General features: G+C 33.7%; 1 protein-coding gene across 1 annotated transcript in view; it reads right to left on the bottom strand.

Annotated features, from left to right (window-relative positions):
- Positions 1-341: 341 nt before the first annotated feature.
- The window catches only part of LOC121982170 (regulator of telomere elongation helicase 1 homolog), a 77,421-nt gene continuing 53,512 nt past the window's right edge, over positions 342-24,250 (bottom strand). Inside the window, exons 23-25 of the mRNA XM_042535114.1 lie at positions 15,992-16,137; positions 5,402-5,481; positions 342-810 (exon numbers count right to left, since the gene is read on the bottom strand). Of these exons, the coding sequence (XP_042391048.1) occupies positions 788-810; positions 5,402-5,481; positions 15,992-16,137 (249 nt within the window). The 3' untranslated portion in view covers positions 342-787. The remainder of the gene's footprint in view (positions 811-5,401; positions 5,482-15,991; positions 16,138-24,250) is intronic.

Here is a 24,250-nt window from a genome sequence, read left to right as displayed (position 1 = left end):
CTTAGCATCATTCATCCCCAGAGTATAACCGAACTGATTACTACATGATAAATTTATAGAAATGGACAAGGATCAATTTCCAACAAAGCTGACAAAAATACTCTCACATATGATGGCCTACTTAATTTTTCAATTTACCTCACAGATGACTATGAAGCCAACTGTATGAGATGCTCAGAATCTCATGTTTTGTACGAGTTTAGCAAGTATCAACAATGATTCATCAGAACAAAACAAAACAAAAAATAACAAAATAAAGCTGCAATCTATATAAAGGAATAACATTACTATGGCTGTATCTAGTCTGATTCTGCCGTTTTAGAATTACTGAGAGCCTGTCAGATATCAAGCAGCATCTTTTATTGTAGCATTGAACTTGGAACATAGAAAGGATATGGACAGGTCCATTAAAGATATTAGTTCGGTCAGAAACTGGCTGACAAAAATAGTATAAGATAATGTTGCAATGAGTAGATTAATATTTGAATATGTCAGGCATAGTTTGCTACATGATTTACAATACGTAATTCATGGAACTGATACTTGCAGCACCACTGAGTTTCTTTTGGAGAGGATTACTCATCAGGCTAGCCAAACAAACAATAAATTATCCAGTCCAAGAAAATTAGCCGGTCCAAGAGTTAGATTCTTCAAGATCCAAATATTTCTCCCCTTGAAATGATTGAAAACATTAAGTTGTAGAACTTTTTGATAAAGCAAGAACCTAGACAGCTGAACAGTGAGCAGCTACAAAATGGTAGAACTAGAAATGGCCGACCAAGTCTTCTTAAGCCTCGGGATTCAGCTCAGCTGCAGGACAATGGAACTCAGATGCTTAATCAAAGAGTAATATAAACAGCAACAAAAAGCAGATTAAAAGCACTAAAAGAAGACCAATCATAATGAAACAACTATCTGGGCAGATAATTAAAAAATAGTAGCATAAATTAGCTTTCCAGTGTATTTATAATGCAGAAAAAGAGGGGAAATAGACTTAAATTCACACCTCGTTTATAGTGTTAAAATTTTTTATGTTACTAAAACGTCAAGGTATTGTAGTTAGCATTTGATAAAAATGAGCAAATAATGTTGCAAATATATAGTGGTGATAGAAACAAAATAGTCAATAAGAAAGCCTTGACTTCACTATGTACGTTGGAGTTTTCATTGGCATATGTAGGAATACTATGAATTTACCAGATGTAATGGATATGTTGGTATGTTAGATGTAACAAAGTGCAGTGGGTGTAATAAGACAGTGGTTATTCAATTGTACTGATGCCAAGGATATGCAATCTATATACAACATTTTACACCCAAGAGGATTCAAGCAATAACTTAGTTTCCATTTGTCCCAGTTACCAGCTTCTTCCTTATCCAACGATACAAGGCCAAACATGTAGTGTCCGAAATCCCCACTAACTCCATGCATGATTAGAGTAAGTTGTCTAATTTAAATATGTAGGTTTATTAACGATAATTATGGATTATGTGATTTAAATCTCAGGACACCTACGTTTAGGAAATTTTAGAATAAATTCCGAATGTGTATAAAATTTATATAATTTAATATTGGTGTTGAATCACACAATAGGTGTATAAAATTTATATAACTCCCTAAATCCGAAGGTGTATAAAATTTATATAAATATTTGGTGATTAAGCATTGAATTCCACATATGTATAAATTTATACATATCCGAATAATGAATAAAATTTGTTTAAGGTACATGAAATCCGAGTATGTATATAAAAAATTATATGATCTAATATCTGTTGTTGAACCATATATATATATATATATATATATATATATATATATATAAAAGACATGTTCTGAACTATTTTATGCAATATTCAGTTCATATAATGATGTTTAGGTATGGTAAACTCCACCATGTTGATTACGGACAATCATGTTTAAGATAATTTAGTATGTTATGTTAGTTTCGGTTTTATGTTTTTGTATGCTACGAATTCAACCATGTTTAAGATAATTTAGTATGTTATGTTAGCTTCGATTCTATGCTTTTGTATGCTACGAATTCAACCATGTTTAAGATAATTCAGGATGTTATGTTAGCTTCGGTTCTATGCTTTTGTATGCTACGAATTCATAATTTAGTATGTTATGTTAGTTTCGGTTCTATGCTTTTATATGCTACAAATTCAACCATGTTTAAGATAATTTAGTATGTTATGTTAGTTTCGGTTCTATGCTTTTGTATGCTACGAATTTAACCATGTTTAAGATAATGTTATGTTAGTTTCGGTTCTATGTTTTTGTATGCTACGAATTCAACCATGTTTAAGATAATTTAGTATGTTATGTTAGTTTCGGTTCTATGTTTTTGTATGCTATAAACTCAACCATGTTTAAGATAATTTAGTATGTTATGTTAGTTTGGTTCTATGTTTTTGGATGCTATAAACTAAACCATGTTATGGTAACTTAGTGTGTATGTTAGTTTCAATTATATGTTTTAGTATGCTATGAAATCAGTCGTGTTTTCTTTGATAACTTAGCAGGTTAGTTTGATCTCGGTTTTTTTTATGGTTTAATATGTTATGAAATCAGCCATGTTTTTGATAACTTAGCATGTTAGTTTAATTTTGAATTTTATGATTTAATGTGCCATGGAATCAGTCATGTCTTTGATAACTTAGCATATTAGTTAATTTCGGTTTGTATGGGTTAGTATACTATGAATTCAATCATGTCCTTGGTAACTTAGTATGTTAGATTAGTTCGGAATTTATGAATATGTATGTGATTGATTTTATGATAATATGTCATGTATGTTTATGAACTTGTAAACAATTGCTATGGATTCGGAATTTATGTTTGTCCATGTTATGGATCTTATGATAAAATGTCATGTGTGCATGTATACGGTTAAGTAAATAATTAATATGTACGCAAGATGTCGGCGGCAATGTTACGTTCACGTATAGGTGGAGTTATGAACCGGGGACCTAAGTTCGGGGACCTTACCAAGACTTATCAAGAGTTAAGTTATGATCTGGGCGAGCCCAGGGAGCTTGCCAAGACTATGGGTTGAGTTATGAACCGGGCGAGCCCGAGGAGCTTGCCAACAACCATGTATGAGTAGGGGTTTTCGTTCCCAAATTCAGACCCCTATGGGTTAGTTATGAACCGGGGACCTATGCCTCGAGAGCTTCCCCAAAATTATGTATGGGTAGTGGTTTTCATTTCGAGGTTCGGATCCCTACCAACCTAATGCTAGAGGAAGTGTTTGATCAAACACCTAAGTTATGGTGCCACTACATGCAACTAAGCCCAAACAAAATGTTCATGTTTATGTTCATGCTATGCAAAGAGTTAAGGTTAAAATTATTTAACATATGTTTCTTTTATAGAAAAATCATGTTTATGTGTATGCAAGTAGTTAAGGTTAAAACGGTTTAACATATGTTCTAATATGAAAATCCATGTTTATGTCTATGTTATACGAATGTTTGAGTTCAAGTTTGAGGTTAACATGATTTATTTTAGTACATATGATCGGATATATGTTGCTTAACAAAGTGTTTATGTTTATGTCATGCAAGTTGTTATGAAACTAGATACAATGATAGAACCATGTTTATGTCTATACTATGCAAGAGGTTAAGTTTAGAATTGTTTAACATATGTCTACCTTTAGAATACATGGTTACATGGATTAATTATTGCATATCATGGTTTGAACGTGTTGAGCCTTTAGACTCAATATTATGGATTTTTCTGGTGTCGAGACAAAGGGGATAGTTGGCTTTGACCAATGAGCAAGCTCAGGACAATGACAGTACAACCCAAAGACCTAGTTCACGCTTTCGCATTAGTTAGTTGTTTTGTTCTCTTTTAGGAGAATAAATTCTGAACCTTAATGATAAGTGTTTGGCATCGACTTGTGGCTTACTGTTTTGAGAACTTAATGGGTCACTTTAATAAACTTTGGAAATGATGCATGAGTTTTGAGAGATTTCCTTTCGAGACGTCAGGATATTTTAAGATGTAAAAAAAAAAAAAGTTTACCTATTCAATAGTAGATTTAGGGACGTTTCGAAACATATATAGAGGTAAAGGAGGGACCATGGAGAACTCATACAAAAATTTGCAGAGTACTTATCCAATGAGCTTGTTCTGACACCTAAGTTATTGTGAACACCTTCATAAGAACAAGAATCAATGTAGATGTGGGCATTATTGCATAGTTTAACACTTTGCATTCTACAACAAAAGAGGTTTTTTCCTCACATAAAAAAAAGAATAGCACATGTTGAGGTGTTGTCATTTTACTGGTTCCGTAACTTTCATAAGAGATTTCATTTGGAAAAAACAAATAGATGACCTTGTCCATAAATAGTTTGTTGTCATTGATTAAATTTGAAAAATCTCTATTTAATGAAAAAATGGTTCATGGAATGCAATCACAACCCAACAAAAAGGGTGATTTGATCTAGAAGGTGCTTCTCTTGGAGAAAGTGGATATGGTCAAATAGCATGTTAAATATGATTGATCAACAATTTTAACCCCCCATAAAAATGGAGCCCTTAGAAAACAACTTATTTATAACTTTATATATTATTAATCAAATATTAATGTTGTGCTATGATTATGTATCATTGACAATTATATTATATAATTATACAATTACTACTATTATTATTAATATTCATGTCGAATAAAATTAGAATATAATGTCAAGAACAATACAAAATAAATTTAGTGTTCTCATAAAGTTTTTTTTTTCAACTACTATGTAAAGTACATATTACATGACAAGTGAATTGCCATAGAAAATAAATTCTTATCAAAGTAATAGGGTGTTATACAGTTGTGATGGCTTTTATGAGATTGTGATATAACCTGCTATATTGGATCAATGTTGCAACAACAGAAGTTAATGTAAGCAAGAAGAAAAATGTTAAGATGAAAATGTTAAGGATAAATACAAATACTAATTTGGTGTAGCTCTGACAAAGGATAAAAGTAGAAGAAACTCATCCAAACGGGATAACATATTCAAAGATAAATACATTTTATAGTTAGAAGAGTTGAATTGATTGGAGTGGAAGATATAAAGGGCTAAAGAAATACTAGTCACTATAATATAGAATTATTTAATTGATTTGGATATTGACAACAACATTGCTTTTCATAAAGCTTTATGAAGGGATAAGAATAATGTACATGGCCCCGAATGGTTGGGACAAGATAGTGATAATGATTCTAACACATCTAATTACCAATACTATTCAATTCTTGATAATGAATCTATTTGATGAAGTCAGGATAATAGGAAAAAAAATACTTAAAGAAGAGGTTAGCATGCTGACATAAAGTATAGCAAAACTTGGCTGAAAACAGTAGCAAATCAGATGGCATATTCTTACATGTATCAACCTTTGCACCATAATTTCCAAGTAGCTGATCATAGATAGTATGAAATTTTGTTGGAACAAAATCCTTGAACCTATTAGGAAGCAATTGAGAAAATAAGTGATAGTGTAAAAATAAAGTAAAAGATGCACAAGATCGATTATGCAAAAAAGCAAAGCTCTTGTGAAAACTACATGTTACTGAAAAAACAACATGAACCAATTGTTAGTGGGAGGCACTGACATCCAGTAAAACAAGCATTATATGAATAATAAGAGAAATATTGGACACTTATATATGTTTAGTTGTACGAATCAAGAATATGAATCAAGAGCATCCAAAGAACATTATCTGTTAAACTAGATTGCCCAATTTGAAAACATGACTAAAATTTGAGCACATGATTAGATTCACTAAAAAATTAGGTTACTAAATTAGAATCACAGATCTAAAGTTACACGGCCGAGCAAACTTTGGGTATGACATTGATGTCATGGGTAGAAAACCAAGCGGAAATAACTGTAGAGCAAGCTTGGGATACAGGATCTCATATTAGCGATTGCTAGGTCATCAAAGGTTGTTCGTCGATGATTGGCAGATTGGTTTGTACAGGATGATGGGGTGACCCGAGCTTACGACTTCTTCAGACAACCTAGTCCCAAGAAGGCGTGGGCCCTAATAGTATGGAGGGCCTACTTACAACCAGTCATGCAGTCACTTTCTGGATGCTGGCGCAGAGTCAACTTCCTAGTAAAGATCGACAAGATTATTTGGAGGACAGATAGTGCACTTTTTGTGGTTGAGTGATGGAGACGCAAAAGCACCTATTCTTCATGTGCCCCCCAATCGCGGAGTTATGGCGGTATTATCGTGGTAGGACTTTAACAAAGGTACGTCATCTTGCCTTGTCATCTATAATCCATTATATATGGAGGCCCGAAATTGTAGTTTCTTTGATGAGGGACAGTTGGATATTGAGAGGATATATAGAGGTGTACAACTCCATATAGACAGGTCTTTAGGTGTATATTCTGATCTGATACTTCATCAGACGTGAATAGCTCCTAAAACCTCATTTTGTACATTTTGACACATGCTATACATTTTACTTATCCAAAAAAAAGAAAGAGAAATAACTGTGAAACTTGAAAAATAAACCTTGGGCTAACAAACAAATACAGATCAGTTGTGCATATAGACAAACTAGATGCAGTACTAAGAATAAGATATGAAGTCGCATATAAATAGAATTAAAGATTTATTTTGAAACTACTGAAAGTATGAAGAAAAATAAGTTGGCAATAATTAGATTACTTTACTATTCATTTGTAATCATGTTTATCTCAATAGATAAAGCATATAGAGAATTGGATGTGTTATGTAACTGATAAATACTACAATTGATAACCCTTAGTGTATAGTGACCACCATATACTCTAACAAAATTAGAACACATATTAGATTTTAGTGTTGCGTGTACCTTGATGAGAGGACTACGGAAAAGAAGAAAGGGTATTCGGGAAGGAAAGAGGGGAAGGATGAGAGGTTGAAGGGATTTCCATTATTTTGTATTTAAGGGAGATGAATGAAGAGGAAAGGAGAGCAAATCACAACTTTAACCTTTGCCCGAGACATGCAATGTTAATTTGATCCTTCTAATTTTTTCTCTCTTTCTCTCCTCTTCCAATACTTATGGAAGGAACCAAAAGTGAGAAAAGATATCTATTTTTTACTAGATGTTGATAGAAGGGAAAGGAAATGAAATTAAGGGAAAATTAAAGGAAGAAAAATCTCATTCCTTGTTTAACTTGTCTTATATAAAAAGGAAAAGAGGGGAATTTAATGATTTGACTCTCTTCTTCCTCTCTAGCTCGCAGACTCGCACGTGGAACCCATCAATCACTTAACTCATCGTTCCCTAGTTCAACATTGGAACTTGTCCACCTACTTGGCTTGTGACTCATTGAGCTCTACTTACTGATTGTTGTTTAATTTCTTACATCAAAGTTGTTATCCACTATCCCCATGCTCCACAATGTTTTCTGAGCTACAACATCATTCGATGCCTAAGCTCCAACTTCACTCACTGCTTGATCTCATGCACTTATGCTTGCATGCATCTTGTAAGTTCTGAAAACACTATCCTGTTGCAATGACTTTGTTTACCTGAGAGCTCTAATGCCTCTTGCCACCAAACATCTATGTTATGTCAAAGCCCCCCATTCGAGCTCTCACTCAACATCTAAGCACCCATGTTGTCTAACTCCTCGCCTTCATGTTATTCGTGGGGCATCATTAACTTTTTAACTAGGCACATAAAAGAAATTCACATCAGCCCATTTTTATAAATTTACCATATTAATCATAAAAGATCAAAATAATTATAAATTTCACAAAACTTCCTTATAAATACCCTACTTCCTTCCCACCTTTGTTGATCTCATGAATGACAAACAGTGGGCAAGTTACAAGTGGCAATTGAGCTATGTGACAATGTGACATGTTTAAAAACAAGGCAATAAACTCGATGAAGGCAACCTCAAGCCAGAAGAGGTAATGGAATTGTGTCTCTTGAGTATTGATTGATCCTTATATTTTGATGTTATTATCATTTTCAATATTATTTTAAAACTTTTCTAAGTTGTTCTTATGCCTATATTCACATATACTGGAGCACACTGACATCATAATTTTGATTATTTTCCCAATACGTATTTGAAGTGGGTAAATCTACGTTTTGATCCCTTAACAATGGATCTAGTGCACAAATTAGAAAAGAACAAAGAACTTTAAACACAAATGGTATAATATGTTGTGAATGTGTTTTTATTAATAATAAAGAATATTAAATGATGATTAACCAATGGAATAGGTGTTAAATGAATTAAAATTTGGGATTTAACTATTGGATATTTATTGATAATTTTTCATGTTTTATATCATGTGGACTTTCATTGGGATTTCATTTGAGGGACGAAAGTTTAAAAAATAACTTAATCATATAATGATATAATACTTGACTATTCATATGCATTGTTTAAGCTACACCATTTGTATTCAAGATTGGTTTAACTCTATTACTTGTATGCTTATTACCCTGTTACCACTTAGCTCTTGAAGCCCTCATTTATTGTATTTTTAAATTAGTAAAAATGAAATTAAATGATGACATAGATTAGTGCTTTAAAATACACATACTACTAATATAATATATACTATGTAATGTGAAAATTTAAAGTGGAATAACACTTAAAGGTATGGTGACAACCCTAAAAGGAACAAACACTTGTTATAAGTGGTGAAATAAGTACTAAAATTCTGAGCCTAGTTTTTTACAAGTGGAATACCACTTAAAGGTCACAACCCTAAAGGGAACAAACTTATTAAAAATCTAAGGCTCACCATCTTGCCTTGCATCTATGATTCATTTTGTATGGAAGGATCGACATAGAAGTTTCTTTGGTGAGGGACAATGAGACATTGAAAGGATCTTCAAGTCTGTGCAAATTCATTACCGGTCCCTGGGTGTTTTCTCTAATATGATGCTTCGTCAGACATGAGGAACTCCTAAAGACCAGTTTTTGTACTCTGATTCGTGCTATAAATTTTACTTAACCAAAAAAAAAATAGCTTTTTATCACAACTTTTGGTTGCCCCATAAATACATGATAGCATGGGTCACCTATGATTATATTTATTCTAGCTATGATGCTATATTACTGTACATCACTAGTGAGTTAACTCATGTCAAATGAAACTATCAACTCTAAGGATCTAATTGGTAGTGGTTCACTTCTTAGTGAATTTTTTATTGTAAACACATGTGAAATAAGTTGAATACAAATTCATGTTTGGTTATTTATAAATGATATACATATTGAGACTTATTAACATATAATTAAGTAAAGCCCTATGGAACATATTTAATTCTTGGATTAAATTTATTATTCCTCTCATTTACTATTTGTCAATATACATCTTTTTGTATTTTATTTTATCAAAAGAAATATTTTGTTTAGCACTTTATATTCTTTAGGGTTTCATTTACACTATAAATTTGATTTGTTACTTTGAGAAAGGAATAAAATGCATGTTTTGTTATGTGGTATTTATTTATTTATCTTATGTTATTACATGTTATCTTCAATGTAAATGTTTTCTTGCATATTGTCTCTGCTAGAACATTAGTCCCTTTGAGAATCAGGTTTGATCATAGTTTTGATGAGTATGACTAAGTTTAAATTAGGCTTATGTGTGAAGTTGTTCAGGACTTGAGCAAAATATATAAAGTGCTTGAGAGCACAAAATCCATGGAGGTCAAAGAATGATGGTATAAGACATCCGAGAGACTATAGGATAAGGAGTATGAGAACATTGCTATCGAGGGGGTGAAGTGCGCAAGTGAATGTGAAGGATGGCAAGTGAAGTGAGCTGAGGGCTCAAGCTCAGTATATCCGAGAGACGAATATTTTAACATGAGAAGACCTTATGGCATGGTAAGACTTCGTGTGAGTTGCAAGTGGAGTGACCTCTACGGATGAGTCGAGGATAATTTTAATTCTAGATGGATCCACTCATTAGATAGGTTATAGAAAAAATGTCAGTAAACTAAAAATGTTGACCAATTGACTAGTGGCTGAGTCAACTAGTTAGTTGACTCAGAAACAAGCAAGAAGTAGTCGACAATCATCCGTTGATCAATTGACTGAAAATGGATCCACTCTCTGTTGATCAATTGACTAATAGCTATGAACAATCAATTGATGGACCGCAGATGAAGTAGTCGACACCGGAGTCGATCGTAATCCAAGGGAAACGATCCAAGTTGACTAAGACCAATCGATTGATGGTGGTCGGTCGACACAATTGATGCTACAGTGAGACAATGCCAACAAGCTACAACCATTAGATTGGATAATTATTAAAGCAGATTAGTCAATGGTGTGAACCAGTTGATTAATGGGTCCAAGTCAGCAATCAACAAAGCAATTCGTGGGACAGACAATATTAAGGGTTCTAGAGAGCATGAATCAGACATGCAACAATCATATCTTCATGCAACAATATTAGCTATAAATAATTGCATATAATTTATGAAGTATAAGTTTTGAATAGTTCATGAACTTTTAGTTTAAACATATTACCTTTTAGTTAATTATAAATCGAGCTAATTAATCACTCTCACTTCACTTTTAAAATAAACATATATTTCTATGTATTTGTGTAATTGTGTTTAAAATTTGATAAGACTTTGAGCATTAAATATTATTTTGTTTTCTAAATTTTATTTGATAAATTTAAACAAAACTATTGGATGTAATTAAATAATTCAAAATTTCATTCTTTGGATTTATTTATTTTTTACTTCTTTCACATAAGTGCACTTGTTAAAATGCACAATAAATAGAGAGATTTGAGTCTTTCTTTAGATTATAAGATGTAAAATATTATATTTGATTTAAATTAGATTTTAAAATTTGTAACCAAATATCATTTAATTATATTGTATAAATCCTATAAAAATTAAATTTTATAACTCTACTTGGACTTGATTCATTCATGAAAATTTTATATTTTAAGCATAAAATTAAATTTGAATGAGTTTTTATAACTGCATATGACCTTACTAGATAATTTTATTCTATTTAAATTTTTTTGTATTAAAAATGACTTATTTAATATAACTCAACTCAAACTTGATTCATTAATGAAAATTTTGGATTTTAAGCATAAAATTAAATTTTAATTTATTTGTATAACTACAATAACCTTATTAGATAATTTTATTCTATTTAAATTTTTTATGTATTAAATTATTTTAAAAAATTTTAAATGACTTATTAAGCTAAATCAAATCAATATTAGGTTTTAGGGTTGAGTTAAAATCAATTTCAATTAGGGTGGAGTCTATTGAGTAAAGATAGTGACAAATGTTAGGACTAATTATGATGCAATGGCTGAAAGGTCGGGGGTGGTAATATAGATTCTACTTGCAATGATAGCACACGGACAAATATGCAACGGGAGTATCAATGTTAATATGGAAGTTTACGTGGTTCCGTATTCTCGTTCTTATTCCAGAGCCTATAATCCTTCAACGAATCACTCCCAAAAGACATCCATGAGGTGAAGAAAACTCTTACAAAATTTGAGGCTTTACAATGACAGAAAGAGAATTTATAATGAGCTTAGAGAGTTAAAATGTACCAATAAGCATTAACTCTAAGCAACTCCAGTTCACCCCTTTAAATAGCCCTTCCAAAACTTTCAGCTACTAGTTATGGTTCTATTATGATGTCGATCAGTTGACCAGATTCCACTATTAGTTAACTAATATTGCAACCTAACATCATTTGACTGTAGTTATGCAACTTTTTCCCATCAATAGTTCTCTTAAACTTTTCTAGTTCATATTCAATTGATTGGATGTTTTATATCCCTAATTAGTTGGGTCGCTGATTGACTCAACCATGAACAGAATGTATATTCTATTTGTTGTTTGCTTAGCTTGAGTCAACTCTTTAATCAACTCAAACCAAATTTCATATCACCAAATTGAATCCAAGTTCACCATTTTGTTTGCTAGCTGGAGTACTTAAGTCGGCTACTAAATTGACTCAACCACCAATCAATTAAAAGCACTCTTCAATAGATTGAATCATTGGTTGTGACCATCCTAATGGTCAAGTCCACCTGAATTAAAATATACCCTCTCGTAGGTGTTGGTGCAATCAACGGTCAAGGTTGACCAAGCTCGAGTTGGGTTTCAATATTTAATCAATATGTTTGATGGTGGAAAAAGAAGTTAAGTGGGTTATAATTGACCAAAGCACTTGGCAGAACAGTCTAGTGATATAGGAATTCTCGATCAATAACGACACAATTGACTAGCGATGACATGGAGTTGGCTAGTACAATCAAATAAGCTAATCGTGAAACATCACAAAAAAAAATTTAGTCGATTAAGGCAATCGATTAATGAAAGTCAATCAATTGGTAAAGAGCTACTCAGCCAAAATGCTGAGTCGAACAGAGCCATTTAGTGGATAAAGCCATAGTAACACTCAAATTCTAGCAGAGTAGTTGACTGATGAAGAGAAAATAATGGATTGATGGCGAGCAGTCAACTAATAGTGAGAGGCCAACTAGGAAGGTGTAAGTAGTCGATTGATGAGCAAGATTCAGTTACAACCAGCAACCCTATAAAAGAGGGTTTTGTGGAGATTTCGAGACATTGATGCTTGAGGGCTCGTGGGTGAGTGTTGCTGCAGTCTAGAGCCTTTAGAAAGCAACAAGAAAACGAGGAAAGCAAAGATTCTTTTGTAAAATTGTTTATTTCCATTGTATTTATCTTCATTTGTATCTTTTATATTCTCGTTTGTGTTGCTTGTAAGAACAAATATTGTAAGAGGTTTCTCCACCTTTAGAAGGTGTACGACAAGGAGAAAGTGGTGACTGCAATAGACCATAGGCCGTGGAGTAGGAACTTGGGATTTCGGACCACGTAGAATCAAGGTGTCGTATGCTTGCATTCACCTTTTGTGTTTCATCTTTTTATTTTTCGTTGCACTAACAATTATAGACAAGAACGTGATTAACGAAATAAAAATCTCTATTCAACCCCCTCCCCCATTCTAGCGACAACAACGGTCCTATTGTCGCTACAAGGTACATACATGTCTCTCAACTCTCACCACACCAAGAGTTTACCTTGCAACCACTTCACCACAAGGTCATCTATTGTCATGCTTCTAGTCTCTCAAATGCACCCAAGCGCTCGGCTAGTTCCACATGTCATCCTTCATGCTCTACATATGTCGTTCGCCTCCATTGACACAATTGTGCTCTAATGCTCTCGTCTTTTGGCCCCCTAAGCTCCACCAAGTCATATCCATGTGCTTCTCCAATAAGTCCTACTCAATTGAAATACACATATTAAATATAATATATATCCTAATTTAAACTCTGACCATGTAGATTGATTCTAATCATTGAGGGTCCAATTGCACTAATAATCTCTCATTTTTTTAATGTTTGTCAATATATTCAAGTTAGGTAAATCATGAAATGGACCTAGGGGTGTAATCGAGCCGAGCCGAACTCTTGAATGTTTGAGTTTGGCTCGTTTATAATCGCGCCGAGCTCGAGCTTTATTTAACGAATATATTCATAGCTAATGAACTTATTCGAGCTTTTATCGAGCCTAAACGAGTTTAATAAATATAAATTATAAATTTAAATATTCATTAAAAACTAAATTATATATTTAGATAAAATTATAATATTCTTATTAAAATTTATAATTTTATTCTAATAAATAAATTTAATATATTTGTCTATATGTTTCATAAGTAGAGTGTAAAATCTATAAATTTAATATCAAAACTATTATTTTTTTATTTAAAAGTTGATTCATGAGCTTAACGAGCATGTTCATGAACTAACGAGACGAATATTGTGAATCTTGAGCTTGGTTTGTTTATCTTAATGAGCCTCATTAAACGAGCTCAAACGAGCTTTTATAATCGAGCTTCGAATAGCTCATGAGCGGCTTGGTTCATTTACACCCCTAAATGGACCTATGTTAGACTTCTCCTACACCTAAGCTCCCCCTAGAGCAAGAAATTCAAATTCAAAAATTTAAATTTGTCAAGGGAAGAAATTAAGTTTCTAATTGATAGAGAGGTATCAAATGTGCTACAATCAACTCTTATGAATCTTGCTAATCCTATGGTATTACCTACAACTTATGGGCCTAATTAGTTGCAAGCCCATTTTCCAAACCAGCAAGTGGCCCAACTTGATTGAGTGTCCCGAATTGAATGTTAAAGAGTGAAGGGGGGTTTCTCTATGTGAAGAAAGCTCAACCATTTAACAGATTTTGTAACAAGTCAAAAGCATTGAAAAGTTAGGCTTATTTCTTTAATAGATAGTCTAGTTCAATTTAAAAAGGGAGAGTTAATTTAGATTATCTTTTTGACCAAGGAGAGCATTAAAGAGCTCAACCATTTAAATTTTCAAAGGATTAAAACAAGTCAAAAGCATTTTCTAATAAAAACTTATGGTTGTTTCTTTAATAAATGGTCTAGTTTGCAAATTCAAAAGGAGAGTTAATTTAGCTTATCTTCTTGGCCAATGAAAGCATTAAAGAGCTTAATTATGAGTAGTGAATAAATAAATTTCGTACTACCCTATACATGGAGGGTTGTTTTATGCACTAATATTTATTTTGATGTTTTGCAGTGAGAAAAGAGCTTAGTGGTAATTTCAAAAAATATTTGAGTTTCTCTTCTATTCTTTTGTATCTCCTGGATTTATCCTTGAGTAGTGAGTCTATTTCTGGTTTACATCAAAGTTTATGCATTTTGAGGGTGGTGAGTTTCTGTATCCCTTAGTGAAGTTAAACTTGGGTGTTGGTGACCTTTTATCGTGTTTGTTACTTAAAAGGAATTTTGTTAGTCCATTAAAATACTTTTAATTTTCACTTCCTCATTATTCAGTATCAATTTGGTATCAATACTGAAGGCTAGAGATCAGGTCAAAGTGATAAGATAACATAGAGATCAAAATAATTTGGGTTAGAAACTCAAGTATTTTATAAATTTTTTAAATAATACAATTTTTTAATTTCCAACAATATTAAAATTAGTTAAGGATTAAACAAATTTTGATTTTGATTATGGTGAACTGTTAATAGCTAAATAAAAATTTGAATTAATTCTATAGTAGTTGTTGAAAATAATTTTTAAAATTATTAATTTTACAAGAGTTGTAAATATTTTCAAGGTTTAAATTTTAAGATGATATTTTTTAAGTTTTTTAAAATTGTTTGGAAAATTAATAAAATATGTGATTGAAAACCTAGTCACTGTCCCTCTGCTAGTTATTATTTCATAAACCAACTCCACCCCCCCCCCAAAAAAAAATGTCATATCATCGACCTCCTCAGTCATCCTCACTCATTGTTTGTAATGACAAGCTCTTTTTCTTATTGTCGAATGCTAGCATCTTCATGTTACAATGAGATGCTTTGATCGTGTCAATGATACAACAGTTAAACATCTCGATTGTGCAACATCCACATAGGTAAAATTTCAATCAAAGTGTTTTAATTCAATTTGGTAAAAATTCTAATGAGCCCATGTTAAATTGCTCATTCGATAAATAGATGCAGATGAAAAATACATACTCCTGAAATATAAAATTCCACAAACAATAAGGTAGAGACCTTTATATAGTCAATTTAACATCAAATATTTAAACATTTTCCAAGCTTCTGAGTGTTGACACCAGCTACAAAGCAATTAAATAAAAATTAAAACCATGCAAAAAAATTCCATGCTTTAGAGTATTGGCACCAAATGCATAGCCAGTTACAGAGTTTTGTAAAACCATGCATCCAGTCATTACATACAGGATGACAAGGTGGCCTAGTTTAAGATTATATTCTAATAATGAAGAGTTACAGCATCATGCATAAAAGTATTTTCACACGAATCAATTTACCATTAACAGCATGATGAAACAATCATATATTACACATATATATATATAAATATTAAATTTTAATGTTGTTTTGAAGCAACAGATTTAAGTGAAATTACCTGCTGAGAAGACAGTATCGGCCAGGACTGGAAAATAACTTTGCAATGGACTCCAACAAATGTATGGTTTTTATTTTCTTGGATTTTAATGCCTCCATAAGATCTATGAACTCCTTATATTCAGCAACAGTAAGCTTTTCTTGAACCTATTAATTAACCAAGGCAAACAACTTTTAAGGAAAAACTATCATAATCATTATAATATAAAATAACAAGTTTTATACACATAGCAGTGCGTGAGAAGACTGGCTTTCCATCCAAAACTTGATTAGTTGCACTGAGTGAACAATCAAAATCAATTGTTATAGTTGCAATAATTCACGAAATCATGCAAAAACACAACCAGTTATTTTAATGAGAATATATTCACAAAATGAATTAAACCATGCTTTATAAAAGAACAATCTGAGATCCAACTTCGAAATTGCTTCTGCTTCATCCAAAACTAAGTTAGTATTACAATTGAAAAGGAGATGACATGTCTATCATAGAAATAAAATCCTTTGAGCACATTGCGCAATTCTTGTACTTTTTCCTGCTTATTGTTTCCTAAACATCTCTATTAAAAATTTCTATATGCCATTATTTACCCTCTTTCCTCTCTACTGATCAAGAGTAACAATTTTAACATATTACAAATGTCGTTCACGTAGAATCAAATATCAGCACAATGCATCATCTGTGCAATAGTTATGTCCATGCATTGTTGGATCCATGGTCATAGCCACTAACACATATATGAACGAAGTGGCCTCCATATTGAGAAGTGAATGAGAGAAAAGTTCTTGCACTTATTCCAGCACTATTATTCTCAAAGCATCAATAGAAGCTTGCATCTCAAATTTCTCAATGGTGTTTGCCATGACACTTGAACTTATTCTAGCCTTCTTGCTTGAAAACTCTATGGTCATGATCCTCTTGTTGCTCATCTTTCAATCATTTCACAGCTTATCAGTCATCAAATAATCCATTAAAAATTGGCAAAGTTGTTTCAAGTATTTTTGAGCATTTGGTAACATCAGGACAGCTACTAACAAGATGTTTAACTCTTGTAACGCCTCTAATATAGCAATCATAAGCTACACTTCTAACTGAATGAAGGTTTTCAGGTTGCATCTCACGTCTTCATGTATGATCAAGAACGATAGGATTAGACAGTCATCTTCAAATGAGTAAATGTGAGTGTATAAGATGTTACAAACTAGTATATCGAATCCTGCTTGTCCCACTTACAACAGAGATACCTGTACTGGTCTCTGATAATGGGATCCTTAATGAAAGAAATCATTAAACTTATATAGGCTTCTATAGCTTTATATATTATTGATGAATAGGAGATTACCCCTTGCATATTGATACATTACTCCTTGACGCTCCTCCTAAAGCTAGTTCAGATATAAAAAGCAATTCATTACAAATACATTCAACTTATATATCGCAGAGAATGACAAGCACAGAGAGAGGATGAGATGTCCTTAGAATATGCAGGCAGAGAGAGGACTAATGTAGCTTGGGGTCCACAAAATGACTAATACAAACAAGGATTTTGTCATATCCATCTTGAGGTCTATGTAACATGATGCACGTGAAGACAAGTAATCCATCTAGAAGTCGTCACTAAATGAAGCATGCAAAGAGAGAATTGATCTTATGTGAGGTCTCCATAGAATGAGGAACATAAAGACAGAATAAATCCATCTTAAGGTACCCATGGAATGACACATGTGGATAGAGAACATATCATCTTGAGATATGAGGAATGACACACATGGAGAACAAATCTCATAGTTTGAGATCCATAAACTAGTGCATTTGGAGAAATAATTTAGTTAATATTCACAAAATAACACAGATTAGGTGAGACCGTCTATTCACCCCTCTCCCTAGTTAGGGTTGAATTGCACTCAAAGTGTCTTCCGGATAAATTTTTTATTCTACATGAACTTGTGCTCTTGCTAATACTATATGCTATCATTTTGCTTGATATATTGATTACTTATTTCACATTCTCGTGTTTAATGAACCTTATGTTTGTTGGGATGTATACTATAAGTCTAGCTTTTGTATGAACATCTGTTTTTGAGATATTTTGAAATGAGAATTAATTTGGTCAAATGTCTGCATTTTATATTTATATATATGTCAATGCAGTTGTCCATTTAATTTATATTGTAGATAACATGGTGTGTGGTGCCACAGAAGATCATGTTATCGGTTCCTTATAAATTATAAATAGTAGCTCACAACCAAGATGGATAGGGACAAACCATTGGAAAAGTTGTAGTGTAATTTGGTATTAGTTTGTCTTGACTATATAATTACACTAGTACACTATGTGTGTATTGAGCAGGACCATTTGAGGTTGTTCGATTTATACTGACTATATAAAAGAACAGAACCTCTATTATTATGAATGTGCGTACTCTTAATCCCGATATAATAACAAACACATATACTTAGTATTTATTTCTTTAACTTATCAATGGGTGAGATTTATTCGTTAAATCAATAGGCCCGATAAGTTAGGAGATAGTACCATTTATATGGTGTGTTGTTGATTATAAAGGGAAACTGTGTCCTATTTATTTAGGTTGATGATGTCCCCTTGAGGAGCTCATAAGGATTATCATGTAAACCCTGCAGGTGGACTTAGTCTGACATGATAATAAAGTTGAGTGGTACTACTCATGGAGTTGGATGTTAATTAAATGAGTTGTCAATAACTTATTTAATTAACGGACATACGATATCTTAAACACAGGGAGATTAACGCACTCATGATAAGTAGGAACTCATATTGTAATATGGGATTGATGCGGTAGTTCAATAATGACTCTTTATTGGTATGGGTTATTATTGATGAACTTGAGTTGAGTGTTCGGTTTGAACACAGGAAGCTCAAGTCCATCAGGAGGCCAAAACTAATTCCTCCTCTCGGTCCCTATTGTAACCTCTATATATATAAAACCTCACATCCACCCAAGCCCTACTTCTTACCCAAGTAAGGGGTTGGCCAAGCCTTGCTTATTGCCCAAGCATAAGGCCGGCCAAACCTTGCATGGTGCCCAAGATAAGGGTCGGCCAAGCCTTGCTTGGTGCTCATGCAAGGGGCCGACGACAATAAGAATAAAAGGGAGATTTTATTTAAAACAGAATTTTGTTAAAATATTTCCTTTTATAGCTATTTACAATGGTTTAAAAGAGAGATTTAAATTTTGTTAAAATCTTTCCTTTTTTTTGTAACCATCCACAATAGGAATAAAAGGGAAATTTTATTTAAAACAGAATTTTGTTAAAATATTTCCTTTTTAGCCGCCAGCAAAGATTATAAAAGAAGAGAGGGTGGTGCCCAAAAACTAATCTAAGAATCCTCTTTTATTCTCTTCTGACCGACGCCCCTCCTCTCTTATTTTCCCCTTGCTTCTTTCCCTAGGGCCGGCGGCATCTTTCCCTTCTTCATTAAGGTCGGCGCCCCTTTGGAGAAGAGTTTACTTTGTGGCCGGTTGCTTGGAGGAGAAGAATAAGAGGAGGAATCCTATTCTAGCATCTTTTGGTGGCCGAAAGATTGGAAACAAGGAGTCAGGTGGTTTTGTCTTGGTAGATCGTCGCCCACACGACGCCCAGCAGAAGATCAAAAGGTCTTAGCATACGAGGAAAAGTATAACTAATTCTTATTCCGCAGCGCAATTAGTTTATTTTTTTTTGTATGGATCCTGAACACCAACACAAGAGGCCAACGATCTTATGCTTCGATCAAGGTGCGCTTTGATCAATCAAGAACTTGCTTGATTGATCAAACACATGTCTGATCGAGCATGTGGGTTGCTAGGAAAGGTTCTGTGCTCGTACAAATTTTTGTACTGGGGATTTACACAGAACGGAACTCCCCGCGCCAACAATTAGTATCAGAGCAAGTTTTCTGCCTCTGAGTGTTTGATTTTCGATTAAATTATGCACTGTTCATATATAATTTAGGCAAGATAATCGTAGGATATGCAAAATAGATTAACTCTGTGGTTGCAAGCATCCTAGTTCTAACTATTATGGCCTATTATATTTGTATGTGATTTGAACCCTCGGGCATGTCAAGGGTATTTTGTGTGTACATGATTGTAATTATTAAATACAGCCGGAGCTGCATTAGTTTATTTTACATTTTGTTCAATCTAGATTACATGTACATTCCTTCGTGGAATATAGAATCGATAAATGTAATTTTTTATTTCTTATTGTTGCGGCTTGCTATGTGTGGTGCTACCTTGAGGACCGGAGGCGCGACGAAGAAGGAAGCAAGATAGATGCGACGATATGAACCCTAGGGTCGGCGGCAAGGTTTTCTCCTCCTCACTTGGCTAGGGTTGGCGGCGGCTAGGGTTGGTGGCATACGGAGGACAACGATGGATGAGACCATAATAGTTGGAAATTTATTTTCATATTTATTGTCTTTATATGCTGTGTTTGTGTGCTTTTGTGCATGTGTGATGTGTGTGCATGTTAAAATTCCTCGATTTTAAATAACTAAGTGAGAGAGGAATTATTTAAATAAATTCTACGGTCTCCATTACTAATTTGTAAGTGATGCATACAAACTTGCGCATTGGCTTTAAGTGTCTTCCTCCATATCGGATGAGTTTGTTTGCGGATCACTAGATCAAACTTCCTCTATGGATGATTATAGGAAATTATATAGGTTTGTGTGATCTTCTCCATCTGAAACGGCACAATTCTAATTAATGGACTAAGTATCAAGTAATAGTATACACTTAGGCGCATTTAATAGTATCCTCTCCATCGGAGTCACTGCTATTATTTGTGTGACCGAAGACAAACCGACTATTAATTTTATTTGTCATAAAGTTAGGTTGACAAGAATAAAATTAATGGGTAAAACTTCCTCTTACAAATGTTTGAATTAGTATACGTCCACACTATCATGGCATACGAAATTCACGATGTTTTGAGGTGTTGGTGAATTTAAATTATATTATTCGAGGAATCAATATTATTTTAAATTCTAAAGTTTTGACCAAATATTTTATTTTGTGATTCTTAGGATTTCAAAATGACTTTCAATCCTCTTGCTGTTATTTTAAAAGAAAACAAACTTACTGGTCCAAATTATATTGATTGGAAACGGAACTTGGACATTGTCTTAACTACTGAAAAATACAAGTTCGTACTTTTTAAGGTCTGTCCTAGCGTGCCTAATAAGGATTCTAGTGAAGAAGAGATAGAGAGACATAGGAAATGGGTCAAGGCAGATGAGATGGCGCGGTGTTACATTTTGGCTTACAAATGCAGTGCAAACATCATCAGGCCCTACCCACCGCCTATGACATTATGCTCAATCTCAAGAAACTCTTGGACAACGAATCGGAGGCTATGAGAAACGATGACCACCACGTGAGGGGACACCGCGAGGATCATATCCTCAAATGATGGTTCACTGAGCGAGATACTAATCCTTGAGTGAAATCGATGGGAAACCGGTCGATATCATTCTCCAAACGCTACCCAAGAGTTTTGAGCACTGAACTATAACATGAACAAAAGGACTTATTCGTTGACGAAACTTCGATAGAACTCCAAAAAGAGTTATTTCACAAAGTTCTCAAATTCACATTCTGAAAACGTTCTAAGCTGAAAGGTAGGAAGAAGAAAAGAAACAAGTTGGTTCTGCAAAGAAAGTGATTCGACCTCGAGGAACTGGGTCATAGGTAAGATGCAAGCAGTATGGACAATGGAAGGTGGGTTGTCCTTGCAGAAAGGAGAACAATAAAGGTATATCTCATTCATTAGTTATTGAAACATGTTTAACGGTGTTATCTACCAGTACCTGGTGTGTAGATACGGGAGCCACTGATCATGTCTGCAATTCATTGCAGGGTTTCAGGAAACCCGACGACTACATGAAGGGGAGATCACCATCTACATGGGCAATGCTACGAAAGTGGCGGTTGTTGCAGTGGGAGATGTTTATTTATCTTTTGATAGGAATAAAACTTTGATTTTGAGAAATTGTCTTTACGTATCATGTTTTAGAAAGAACTTGATTTCAGTTTCTAAATTATTTATGAATGGATATTCTGTTTCTTTTGATAACAAAGTGGTTGTCAAGAAAAATAGAGTGGTTATATGTTCTGGTGCGTTGGTTGGCAATTTGTACACTCTTAATCCAATAACTCCCACGATGCAACAAATGGAAATTAATAACACATCTTCTAATTCTAATAAGAGAAAGCAGCCTTCAAAAATGAGCCAAACATATCTTTGGCATCTAAGGCTAGGTCATATTAACTTGAGTAGGATTCAAAGGTTAATAGCCGACGGACCTTTGGGTTCATTGGTGGTGGAAAACTTTCCAACCTACTAATCTTGCTTGGAAGGAAAAATGACCAAGAGACCTTTTAAGGCACAGGAGTATAGAGCTAAAGAAGTGTTGGAATTGGTTCATTCTGATTTGTGTGAACCTATGACTATCCAGGCGAGAGGTGGTTTCGAATATTTTGTCTCTTTTATAGACGACTATTCGAGATATGGGTACATTTACTTGATGCGCCGCAAGTCTGAATGCTTTGATAAGTTCAAAGAGTACAAGGCTGATGTGGAGAAACGTCATGGTAAAAGTATCAAGACACTACGGTCTGATCGTGGCGGACAATACTATAAGTCTAGCTTTTATATGAACATCTGTTTTTGAGATATTTTGAAATGAGAATTATTTTGGTCAAATGTCTGTATTTTATATTTATATATATGTCGATGCAGTTGTCTATTTAATTTTTATTATAGATAACATGGTGTGTGGTGCTACACAGAAGATCGTGTTATCGGCTTCTTATAAATTATAAATAGTAGCTCACAACCAAGATAGATAGGGACAAACCATTGAAAAAGTTGTAGTGTAATTTGGTATTAGTTTGTCTTGACTATATAATTACACTAGTACACTATGTGTGTATTGAGCAGGACCATTTGAGGTTGTTCGATTTATACTGACTATATAAAAGAACAGAACTTCTATTATTATGGATGTGCGTACTCTTAATTCCGATATAATAACAAACACATATACTTAGTATTTATTTCTTTAACTTATCAATGGGTGAGATTTATTCGTTAAATCAATAGGCCCGATAAGTTAGGAGATAGTACCATTTATATGGTGTGTTGTTGATTATAAAGGAAAACTGTGTCCTATTTATTTAGGTTGATGATGTCCCCTTGAGGAGCTCATAAGGATTATCATGTAAACCCTGCAGGTGGACTTAGTCTGACATGATAATAAAGTTGAGTGGTACTACTCATAGAGTCAGATGTTAATTAAATGAGTTGTCAATAACTTATTTAATTAACGGACATACGATATCTTAAACACAGGGAGATTAACGCACTCATGATAAGTAGGAACCCATATTGTAATATGGGATTGATGCGGTAGTTCAATAATGACTCTTTATTGGTATGGGTTATTATTGATGAACTTAAGTTGAGTGTTCGGTTTGAACACAGGAAGCTCAAGTCCATCAGGAGGCCAAAACTAATTCCTCCTCTCGGTCCCTATTGTAGCCTCTATATATATAAAACCTCACATCCACCCAAGCCCTACTTCTTACCCAAGTAAGGGGTTGGCCAAGCCTTGCTTGTTGCCCAAGCATAGGGTCGGCCAAGCCTTGCTTGGTGCCCAAGATAAGGGTCGGCCAAGCCTTACTTGGTGCTCAAGCAAGGGGCCGGCCACAATAAGAATAAAAGGGAGATTTTATTTAAAACAGAATTTTGTTAAAATATTTCCTTTTATAGCTATTTACAATAGTTTAAAAGAGAGATTTAAATTTTGTTAAAATCTTTCCTTTTTTTTGTAACCATCCACAATAGGAATAAAAGGGAAATTTTATTTAAAACAGAATTTTGTTAAAATATTTCCTTTTTAGCCGCTAGCAAAGATTATAAAAGAAGAGAGGGTGGTGCCCAAAAACTAATCTAAGAATCCTCTTTTATTCTCTTCTGACCGACGCCCCTCCTCTCTTATTTTCCCCTTGCTTCTTTCCCTAGGGCCGGCGCTCCTTTGGAGAAGAGTTTACTTTGTGCCCGGTTGCTTGGAGGAGAAGAATAAGAGAAGGAGGAATCCTATTCTAGCATCTTTTGATGGTCGAAAGATTGGAAACAAGAAGAAGGAGTCGGGTGGTTTTGTCTTGGTAGATCGTCGCCCACACGACGTCCCAGAGGAGGAAAGGAATACAGCAGAAGATCAAGAGGTCT

The sequence above is a fragment of the Zingiber officinale genome, chromosome 5A, assembly GCF_018446385.1.
Source record: "Zingiber officinale cultivar Zhangliang chromosome 5A, Zo_v1.1, whole genome shotgun sequence".
NCBI lineage: Eukaryota > Viridiplantae > Streptophyta > Magnoliopsida > Zingiberales > Zingiberaceae > Zingiber > Zingiber officinale.
The sequence above is the reverse complement of the archived record's forward strand: the minus strand, read 5'-3'. Positions and strand labels throughout refer to the sequence as shown.